The sequence below is a fragment of the Triturus cristatus genome, chromosome 6 (genome assembly GCF_964204655.1).
Source record: "Triturus cristatus chromosome 6, aTriCri1.1, whole genome shotgun sequence".
In the NCBI taxonomy this organism is placed as follows: Eukaryota; Metazoa; Chordata; class Amphibia; order Caudata; family Salamandridae; genus Triturus; species Triturus cristatus.
In genome coordinates, this window is record NC_140589.1 from 175,766,934 (window position 1) to 175,778,954 (window position 12,021).

Consider the following 12,021-nt stretch of genomic DNA (forward strand, 5'->3'; position numbering starts at 1 on the left):
AATCTATATTTCTTTACGTGTAGTTTTTATTTATTTATTGAACCATGACATGTTTTTAATTTGATTCAACGTCTAATAACCTTATTCAGTACGTTTTTTTTGTATGTACGTTAATAATATATAGTCCCTGGACAGCCACAAACTGAAAATCCAGTCTCCTGATTCACACTACAGTGGGCAGTCTATCAGCAGCGGTGATTCTGCGATTAGATGCAAAACTGGGGCATATCTGCAGGGAGGTAATACCCAAAAACTAAGGGGTATATTTACAAGGGGATAGAGTCACGTTCTGGTGGTGCTATGCCCTTCTCCATATTTACAAAGTGGTGTTAAGCCACTTTTTGTGGCATAACACTGGTTTGTAAATATGCCGCATTTATACGCATCACTTAGCGTGAAAGGGGCGTGAAATGGGTGTTGATGTGGGTATTACACTGCAACACCCATTGCTTTTTGATGCTGCATCAGATTTACAAGGATGTGTAAATCTGAGGCAGCGCCAAAAACAAATGGCATTCAAGAGATGCCGTTAGAATGGCGAAACAAGAAGAAATGCAAATATTTCTCCTTGTTTTTGCTTTTTCTATGTGTGCTGCATTGTGCAGCACACAGAGCAAAATGCCATTAATGATTGTTTATGTGCAGGAAGGGACACCTTCCTGCACAGAAACAATCATTCCATGCAACGCAGACACTCTTGCTCAACGATGCAAGGGTGCCTGCTTTTTTCGCTAGGCAGATAATTGTAGTGCCAACGCTAGGGTAAACACAGGAGTGCGCCGTTTTGTTGTAAATACAGTGTATCCCTGGTTTTGGAAATGCACTGCGAAATTTGGTGCAGCTCTGCTCTCCGACATTTCCTAGTACATATGCCCCTAAGTGTCCACCAACATATGTGCAGGTTTCTGTTTATACGCACACGTTTCAGAGTTAGTTTCTCACACTAGAAGGTAACTCCTAAAAAGAGCAAGAATTGCTGAAATTTTAGGTAGTAGAGGAAACTATACACCCCTGTATTTGAAGGGGTTCGGGGGAATGGACTTTACATAACCGAGAAATAAAAAGAGTGAAAAGACTTACTTTTGCAAACTATGCCTTGGGTAAACCAGACAGACCAGACAGAATACAAGAAGGATAAACTATGTCTCGAAATATACATATTTCATAGATTTCCACATTTTCTCCTGCAGAGAAGAAATCAGTATATTTAGTATTTTGGTTTGACCCCAATCAGTGAAAGTTGCTAGGGCTCTTGCTTACCTACTGACAAGTAGTAGATACAGGCCCTAATATAGCCTTATAGCCCGCCGTAGCGGGCTATACCGGCTGTTAAAGGCCTGCTGCAGCGTTAAAGGCCCGAGCCGAAGGCGAGGGACTTTACCAAAGCAGAGGGACTTTAAAAGCCGATATAGCCCTGCTACGAAGGGCTATAAGGCTATTAGAACATTCTGCCACTAGAGGGCAGAATGTTCTAACAAATAAAACAAAGCCTTCAGGGAGCGCGAGGAGATTGAAATCCCCTCAGGCTCCCTGAAGCCTTTGTTCACAGCCAGAGCTGTGAACAAAGAAACTTTGGAATGTTGGAGCTCCGGGCTTATACCAGCCATTATAAGCCCGGAGCACTCCATTGTTTTCAATGGAGCTTCCAACATTCCAATGTTCTAATTTACAATATACTTCTGCTTACAGCAGAAATGGCTATTATAATAAGGACCGTGGGTAGATAGAGGGATTTTCCAATACAAGGTTACCATAAGGTCACTCGGCAGTCTTCTTTTGCCTTCCTATACACTCGATTATTTCCACCTGAACAGGCCTGGCAAGTTGAAGCTTGACAGTTCCTATTGAAGCAGGACTATGCGTATGTCTTCTTTCTGAGTGGCATGTGCTTAAAAAACAATGGAGTGGAATGTGGTGCCCCTGGAAATTAGCAGTGGCTGATTGAGGTTCTGTAATTCTCGAGTCTGACTCCATTTTGTTCTGTGCCACCATTTTGTGTTGCCCTCACGTAGGCCTGTGAAGGTAGCCTGGCGAATAAAGTGGCCTGGCCTTCTTAGTTCATGTATACATTAACTAGGTTTCTTTTTGACTCTGAAATGAACTGTAAGAAACTGACCTCTGCACCTGAAACTGACCCCGCAAAGCCAATTTCCCTGATCGATCTTTGTCTGAGATTGCCAATCAATGTTCAGGACATCGTTAACTTTTAGTTTCCTTGCACATGCCTTATCTTGTTCAGCATCTGTTACCGTTTCTTTTTTTATGTTTCTTCATTACATGGGTTATGCTTTCAATTACAGGTTTGTCCGGCTTGTGGAGTTTGAATTTGGGACATTCCTAATAATTAACTTTTGAGTTGGGATACTCTAAATAGAGTTTTTGTTATGTGACACTTTGTTTGAAAATGTACTTCATTGGCTAGAATTTTGTGCAGTGGGTGTACATTTATAATGTGAATATTGGGTATAAAAGGAGACGTCTCGCCTTAGTAAAATGAGCAGTCTCCTGAGAATTTACACCGTGATGTATTTCTAGGATCACTGTTACTAGCTGCAGCTAATAAACTTGGTCTCTGATGCCATCTAGAAGTATTCCGTGTCTCTGTATACCAAGACAGGTGAACTCGAAGATCTTAGGCGTGCCCCTGACGCCGCTGGGTTAAAACCCGGTTCTTCATGAGATTTAGTCAAACATTCATTTTTTGTTTTTCTTCTTTGTGTGATGTTTACAACTAGATGAGACTCATGCTGCAATGCTTCAGTCTGTGGCTTTCACTGTGCAGAGCATCATTAACCCCGATAGATATCCACTACAGTGGCACACGAAAGCAAGGTTGTCTGAAAAGTGATCAACCGACAGAGATATCCTTGAAGGTTGTTATCAGTGATCCATTTTGAGAGAGATATTTCTGCGGTGACCTTAGTGGCTTTAGATCAAACTGACACAGGAGGATTTTGGTGCTCATTGACCCCATCAGGCATCCGTTTATCCGGGTCACCAAAACTCTAACTACATGTCATCACAGGTGGAATGCTGCAGTAGCCGCATTACTCTCAAAGCGAATGCCTAAACTGAATTGAATTGTTGCTCTTCCCTCATTACATACCGACATCTTTATTTCTGATTCTCCACTTGGAGGCAACACACAGAACTTAATAGAGTAAAGCTATGTTGCAAGCTAAAGTTAAGATTTCCATATTAATAATCAAAATAAGGAAGCGATTTAGTTCAGATTCACACAAATTTTCAAATCTGTCCCACTTCACTGCCGATGGCCCTGCACGTGACATCACCATTGACATCACAAATGAAGTCATTGACGCCAATAATGATGGCATCACATGTGCCATCATCAACTACAAAAATAAGATCATCACTACTAGCATTACGCATGGTGTCACCAATCAATAAAAATGTATCTTTTTTTTGTGTGGAGTTTTATAAAGCGCAAACTTGCCCCGAAGGTATCAGAGCACTTTACTTGAGCAGCAGCTGTGTTACAGAGGGACACATTCATGTTTTTTTAGGCTTGGGGAGATTAATTGATTTGCCCAGAATCACAGAATGTTGAGCGTCCCTGCGGAGACTCTAACCCGGTTCCCCAGCTCCGAGGTCGACCGCCCTAGCCTTTAGGCCACATTCTCTAATGTACTCTAAGGATTTTCATCTAAATATTTTGATACTTAGAATCAAAAAATGTTAATGTGTGATTATGCTGTTTTATGAGAGCATGTAAATTGCTGGGGTAAAGGTATGACCTCCTTTTATTTATTTTTTAAAGATGATGGGATCCGAATGACAGTTTACGTCACTGGCTCCGGTTTCACCAATGACAGCCAAACAGTGTCTGTACAAATCAACCAAACTGTCTGCATAATCCTCCAAGCAAACTCAACAAGCATCATTTGTTCTACATCCACACTGCCACCAAGAGGAACCTATCCAGTCACTGTGCAAGTCGCACCATATGGCACTGCAGTAAACAGCAGCGGAGAAAATGTTTGCCTGATAGTAGAGCCGAGGATTTTCACCATCAACCCTTCTACAGGCTCAGAAACAGGTGTGTTATTCAACATCCAGCTGTAAACAGCAGCAACTTTTTCAGTTATAGCTTTGATAGAGTAATGATTCTTAGCAGTGAAAGCAATGCTAATATGATTGAATGAAGTTAGGGAAGACGTGGCTATCACATATCATCGACAAGATATGGACCATAGAGATTTCCTCCTGTTGTGTGTTGTGATGGCCAAACATAGCTATAGGGCGGTGGTAGTGTTCTAAATGGATGCCATCAAGTCAGGTGGCCTAGCTTAGATGGGCCATGTTTGCTAGCATGTTTTAGAGCATCGATAGCCTTCTCTACTGGTGTGGAGCCACTCAGGAAGCATTGAGTGGCTTCAATTTCCTTGTCGCTCCAATGTTCCCTGTCCCATTGGACTCCATCTCACTCGCAACTCTTTATGATTTCTCCCCCTTGACGATCTCGCCCTGCATTTGGCTTTGGTCTGTCATGGCCTTATGATTATTGTAACCCTATGGGTGAAGCGAATTGCAAATCCAGCACATCATGGCTGGCTGCAAAAAGATGCATCTCTGTACCAATGCACAAGTCTGCCTCTCTGGTTGCGCAAGCCTTAAGGCCTGATTACGAGTTTGGTTGTGCAGCGCCGGGTCCGCCCTGCTGCAACACCACCAAACCTGTGGTCGTGCCGCCTGCCAGATTACGAGTGTTTCTCATGTCTGGTGGACTTTTTTAACATTCCCACGGCGGTGCTTCAGAAAATGGGCACCACAATAGAACCACCAAAAACATTTCCTGCACGGCATGGAATTTTGAAGTCCATGCCATGCAGGAAGTGGGGTGCATGCACACAGGGGGGCACATGTTGTGCTCCACTTCATGCACCCCATGGCCCAGAGGCAACAGGGGGCCCTGTAGGGACCCTTTTGTTTCCTCTCCATCACAGTTTTCATTGAGGAGGAACTACCATGAAAACCGGGGCAGAGAGGACACTTGTAAAATGCTTGGCGAGACAGTAGCGATCCCGCCAATCAAATTGCTCCCTCTACACTGCCGTACCACTGCCAGGGAATGGCAGTTCATTGGCAGCTGCTGCAGGGCAATGGCGATCCGACTGCCCTAAATATAATAGGGTGGTTGGAAGACCACCACCACCACGCCCCCACAAGTCTGGCGGTCGGTGGACAGCGAGACTCGTAATGGGGCCCTTACACAAAAACAATCTTCTTTCGCTATCACAGCTTGGCAGCACCTCTCCTTGCTTCTCTAAGGGGGATGCAAGCCTCAATGCCGCCAAGCAATAGGAAAAATAATCAAGCAGAGCATTGCTTATTTGTTTCTACATTTCTGTGGTTGTTCAGGCTTTAAAACAACATCAGCAAAGCAAAGTGATGAAGCACACCTTGATAGCAAATGGAGAGTGACTTCCCTGTGATCTGCATTCCCAGAAAGAGAGACCTGGAGGGTGCATGTAACGACACAGTAGAAGGGTGGGTGTCTCTGTAAAATAATCTTCAGTTTGACTTTCCTTCCGAATCAGGAAACCACGAGGCAACAATTCAAAAGCTTCTGAGAGAGTCTGGGAGGCTTATGTTCAATATGTAAGCTCTGAGTAGGAAGAGCTGCAGAAAAAAGGAGAGGTGAGGAGAAAAGGATGGGGCGTGAGGTAAGTATGGTTAATGTGGTTAGCCAGAGGAAAGGTTTACAGCATAGTAAACTCTGCAGTAAGATAGTGCATTTCTTCCTTTGGAAGCTGATAAAAGAAGTACACTTTGAAGCAACAAATTCAGTGAGTTCATGTGAATCTTGGAAGGACTGTGCTTTTGTAGGTAGGTGACAAAGTCAGTTGCATTGTGTGTATGTGTATTAGGGGCATATGTATGAAAGAGTTGCGTCGCCCGTGCACCATCTATTGGGGCACAAGAGTGATGCAACTCTTAAGTGAGATTTATCAAACCATGCAAGGCCACCTTAAGTAACACAATGTTGCACAAATCTCTGCATTGCGTTATTCTGCAGCAGGGAGGCATTCCATGGGTGAAGCGTTGGTGTTCCCAGGCATCCACCTATGGATTTTGGCGCTTTCCCAGATTTACCATTACTGGTAAACCTGGGAATACGTCAAAATGCTACGCCTCCCCGGGGGAGTCGTAACAAGGAGAAATATATTAATTTCTCCTCGTTAATTCCTCTTTCTACGCGTGCTGCATTCTGTAGCACACATAGAAAGAGGAAAATGCATCTCTTGATTGTTTTTGTGCAGGATGGTGTCCCTTCCTTCACAAAACAATCCTGCTTACAATGCGGGCACCCTTGCACCATGGTGCAAGGGTGCCTGCGTTGGTGCTAGGCAGGACATTGTGCGCTAGTGCAGGGAAAAGACAGGCATGTGCTGTATAATGTTAAGTAGGGTGCATTCCTGCCCTTTCCCTACCACACAGTGTGGCAAGCTGACTTGCTGAGCTGAATGATTTCTTAATAAATATGCCTGGTGGTTGGTAACATGAATACCACTAAGGTCTTTTCTATCACAGTGGGACCCACCATGGACAGCCCGGGACGCAAATAGTATGTTTTAAATAGAGTTTTTGCTATCCAAATAATTGTAGTGTTGAAAGCCTAAATTCTTAGCGTGGAAGCGGGCATTACCACCCTCCAGCACCCAACATCTTACTCCCATCACAAAATCAAGAATTGGTGCACAAGTGTGCAAGGCTCATACAAATGAGCTTTCCCTCAAGGGAAGTTCATAATTCACCTTTGGGCAATAGAGTTACTGCTTGAGTTACACAAAATGTACAGGTTAAAGACTTAGACAGCAGAGTCTACACAGAACTTAGTTTCAGGTATAAAATACCAGAGCTATCGCTGTATCCACACATTTTACATGGTCAGGTCTGAGCAGAGCGATCTTTCATGGGGCACAACATTTACAGACTCAGGCCTCACTGCAGGACCAATGCACAGGTTTAGGCCTCACATGGCATGCCTTCCTCTCTAGCCATGGACTGGATTACTCCATTCAACTATATTTGCCAAATGGATAGTGGCTGTGATCCCAAAATTTGGACAAAACATGAAATAAATATATGCTGCATCCAACAACTACACCTAAATGTTGTGGCATTCAAGGGTCAGTTTTTGCTGTAGCCATGAGTACCATTTGCAATGTAACAATGTAGCAGTCGATCCATCGTTCTAAGGGCCATATGTAGGTGGGCTAATACCGGTCGGTACGGCCGAAAATCGATAAATTTTCCGTTACCGACCGGTATTTAGCCCTTTGAGATGTAGGAGGCTGGATTGAAGGATTCGGTAATTTACCGATTCGGTATTTTAAGAAATCAGTAAAATACCGAATCGGTAAATAACTGAATCCTTAAATCCTATGTAGGGAGCACTCAAGTGAGTGCATTTTTGGTTTAAGGATTCGTTATTTACCACCAACTACAAGTTGATGGTAAATACCGAATACCCTTTCAAAAGCATTTTTGCACTTTTTTAAAAGTGCCATGTGGCAGACATACATGCCCTTAGGGCATGTGTGCGCCACATGTGCACACATGCACGATTCAGGGGTGCAACAGGGTGTCAATGTGACACCCTGCCACCCTTGAATATGCTCCCCCTATTACCGATTCGGTATTTACCAAATCGGTAATAGTGAATGGCTTCCCATTCATTCCTATGGGCCTCCAGGCCCATAGGAATGAATGGGAAGGTATGCCTTATTACCGATTCAGTAAATACCGAATCGGTAATAACGAATATTACCGAATCGGTAAAATTTACCGATTTTTTACCTACATTCTATTTACCGATTCTTAAATACCGAATCGGTAAAATTCGGTAATTAGGAATCGGTAAATAGAAATTACCTACATGTGGCCCTAAGTGTATTATACGTATAATCAGAACTAAGAACTGATGGTGTAATGAGGATAAAAAAATTGCATGCCTGCCTCTTAGGTTACAAAGCTCTGACAATCTGAGGCCTTATATAGCATGAGTTCTACTCCCTTAGATCTCACTCAGAGTCCACCAGAACACACACAAAGAGACTCAAACGCACCAACAACTTTGGATTTAGTTTATTGTCACCTCCAAGAATGATACATTTAAGAATTGTGTGTCTGGCACAAAAAAAAGCAGGCATGGTTCACAAAATATTGCACATTTACACCATATGCACACTCCTGCGCATGGGTTTAAAAGTGCGACTTTTAAATATTTGCAAACTTTCCCAGTAGAATGCATGGAAAGCTGTGTCAATCACAGATCTGTAGAAATTCTAATGGGAATGCCATGTGACATTTGCTTTTTCCAAACTAGATAGTACTCAGGGCAGAATGGCAGCATTGGCCCCATTGGACCTTTCTGACACCTACAATATGGTATTACGTACTATATTGTTTGATCATCTATTGGCGGTAGTCGTTCAAGCGAATGCTGTGTGCTGGATTACACTCGGTCGATTGTGCCACGCTGTATACTTCGAGCCTTTCTGTAATGATTTCAAAGATCTTTCTCATGGGGTCTCATAGGGTACTTTCCTGAGCCCGACACTTTTTACTTTGTATGTTCGTCCCCTCATGGAGCTCACTTGATCAGGTAGGTTCAGTTTCATGTGCTACATTGACGATACCTAGATGCTCATTTACTGCTTGATCGATTGGATGGAAAAGAACTATTCAGACCATAACACAAAGAAGACAGAGACTTTAATCTTCTCTGGGCAGACTATGCCACATGCCCCACCTGCGGGATTTTGGTCTTATCAGTTGGTCTTCCAACTGCCACCTGTTCCCTCTGATTGAAATCCTGGTTTCTTATTTGATCTTTCGCTCCCTTAGCCCCTCAGGTAAGAAACATTTCTTCCACTTGTTTTCTTATGTTAAAATTTCTCCGTAAAATTCTTCCTCCTCTACTTAAGTATATCTTCAGTGGTGTCTGGTGACATTTGAAAGTGGTGGGGTGTAGAAGGTGGATATGACTTTTTTGTAGCAAGCAAGCTTAATGGACAAACTGGTCTAGGCTCGGTCCTCCTCCCAAGAAAAAAATGTAAAAAGATTAGCAAATGATGCTTTTCAAAGCCAATGAATTTAGTAATAAAGCAATGCTTATAAAGCAATGGGAACACATAGTCTTAAAATATTAAATACATTGAAAACTGCCCCATTTCTTACTGCATTGATATGTTCAACAGGTACTGTAATGTGCAAATTGTGTTGCGTGACAACTTCAGACCTTTAAAGTGTATGCTTGCCTAATGTCTTGCATTGCATACGGCATCAACTTTGGGATAAAATGCTCTAACCAGGTTTTTGGAAGCACCCACAGCTGCTGGCTTTAATCAGTCATAAAGAAATATGTGCAGACAGGTCTTTAAGTGGCATGAAAAAAGTGGGGGCGCTTTAAAAAAAGAAATATGTAAAATACATTTTTGATTCCCATAGTGTGCCACCCTACCGGTTTTTTAGTTTCTCTCTGAGAAGTAATTGCATCCAGATATATAACACAACAACTAACAAACACCTAAAACCTGTCAGCATGATTGGCTTTGTCACTAGGTGTTAGTTGTTTAAGATAAATGAGTAACAACAATGATTTGTTATAAATAATTAACATCGGAAAGGTTTCAGTTCTGAAATTGTGAGTCTGTGAATCAAATAGTATTGAGGACAGAGGAAGGAGTTTGGCCTTCAGTTATGTGTGCTTTATGTTAGATATGTATGCCCTTTTCCTCTGCACATCTCACCCATCTGCTTATCTTCAACCACCTCTCTTTCCTTGTCAACACCCTCTTTTCACTCTTTCCCACATCAGCTTCCTAGCATCTCCCTCACTTCAACACTTTCAAACATATACTGCACTCACTCATATTTAGGCAATTAATTTCTTCTTGCTTTTGCCTTGTAATTATTTTGACATCTGTGTACGCTCTTCACACACATTTACACAGATTTCAATTGCAACTGGAATACATGAACGTTGTTCTGTGTGCGCTGCAGAAAGGCCAACCCACTGACAGGCATTGCTTTAGCTTCAGAATAGGCACTAGAGCTCTCAATCAAAGCCCGTCATAAACCGCTGGCATGATCCATGCCTAATAATATGAATTTAAAAAATACAGAAACACAACATGATATAAATAGCTAACACTCTTGGGGAATGCAAGATTAATGGAAACATATGAAATAAGAGAAGAACTAAATTGCTGACATGCTTTGGCTAGATGTTTTTAACATTCATTGTTGGTAAATCAATCCATTTTTTGGGCATTAATGTTAAGAGCATGAAGATAGGGACAGTTTTAACACCATACAGCAGATAACTGTCTTTACTATGAGCACATATTCCGCTTGACTCGGATATTTGGATCAACTTCGCAAGGGAAAAAAAACATACTTGTCTTTTGGATCAATTTCGCAGGGCAATAAGTACAGAAGTTCTACTTTTAAAGGGGCCAGCAATGTGCAGCCAGTGTCTGGGTTGTCACAAAGGGGGCAGTAAGCATGACTAGGGGTTTCAGCACAATATACTAAACACAAGATTAGAATTATAACACTTACCGTTATGGAGGTTAAGGCACCAAATCGCACTTGCGTACATCCACTTCTGTGTGTGGTAAATGGGAAAGGGTGGAATCCATGCCTGTGAATGATGGATGTCGGAATCACGCAGGGATGGAGACTCCAGCGCCCGAAACCATAACGCTGATAGGGTCACTGGCCTACAGTGGATACCACCACAATGTCAACAAAGGGTTTTAGAAGCCCCAAAACCCTAATGGAGAATCTCCCCCTGAGCACTTTAACGGGCAAAATGACCGCTGACTCAAACAGTGTCAAATTTAGTATCCACATTGTAAAAACAAGTTCCGTTTTCTTCTAAGCTTCCATGGCTAAGCTGGACAGTGACATGATTTGCTTCCTGATAATGTCATCAGGTTTCACCCTGATTTGAGTGGAAAAAGCCTAGCCATCAAATGCGATGTGCAACTTTTATGCAGTATGTGTGTTTTTTGAAGTGATGGTCGATTTAGGCAAAGTTCAAATCTGTTAATTAAACAGACAAATAGTATTATGTTTTCAAGGAATAGCAAATCATTATGTAACCTACAATGGCTCCAACTTAATAAACTTGTGATGATGTGGGGATACAGCCCCCAGTATTTATATCCCTCACTTTATTTCAATACCACATGGTATCAGAAATACTTTATGCCCTATGCTTGCTTGTTGCATTATATTACAGGGGGAACTGAGAATGAGTGGGAGCCACTAGCAACAATCTTGGCCACACTTTAATCGAAATGCTAGAAAACAGTTAAAAACACTTATGGCTGATTCACAAAAATGAGAAAGTCAGACGTACATAGTTGTACACTTCTGAAATGCGTAGAGCTTTATATTTTTGTGATTCAAAAAAAGTGATGGACTTACTCCACCTAATGGACAATAGTGGCTGTGTCTTTTGCATATGTCAGCTCTAAACCCACAGCTTCATTCTGTGGTCAAATGCTAGTGCAGGGGTACTCACAAACTTTCTCTCAGGGGCCAAATTTACAGTGTGGTTTGTGGCCGAGGGCCACACTGGTGGGGGCGGGGTCAGTGGCGGAGGGGGCGGGGCTAGCGCAAAAAAAACTGTGTCCATGAGGTTGAACACAGGCCCCTGCAGTGGACGCCTTCGTCCACTGAGCCACCAAACCTGGCATACGCACATCTCTCTCTCTCTCTCTCTCTCTCTCTCTCTGTCTGTCTCTCCCTCTCCCTGCCTGTCTCCCTCTCTCCCTCCGTCTCCCTCTCCCTCACTCCGTCTCCCTCCTTCCGTCTCCCTGCCTCCCTCCGTCTCCCTCCCCGTCTCCCTCTGTCTCCCTCCGTCCCCCTCTCTCCCTCCCTCCGTCTCCCTCCGTCTCCCTCCATCTCTCTTCCTCCCTCCATCTCCTTCTCCCTCCCTCCGTCTCCCTCCCTCCCTCTTCCTCCCTCCCTCCGTCTCCC

At 43.1% G+C, this 12,021-nt stretch overlaps 1 protein-coding gene across 1 annotated transcript in view; it reads left to right on the forward strand.

Annotated features, from left to right (window-relative positions):
* The window catches only part of PKHD1 (PKHD1 ciliary IPT domain containing fibrocystin/polyductin), a 1,788,124-nt gene that overhangs the window by 612,918 nt on the left and 1,163,185 nt on the right, over window positions 1–12,021 (forward strand). The window contains exon 26 of the mRNA XM_085609531.1: window positions 3,782–4,060. Within this exon, the coding sequence (XP_085465657.1) occupies window positions 3,782–4,060 (279 nt within the window). The remainder of the gene's footprint in view (window positions 1–3,781; window positions 4,061–12,021) is intronic.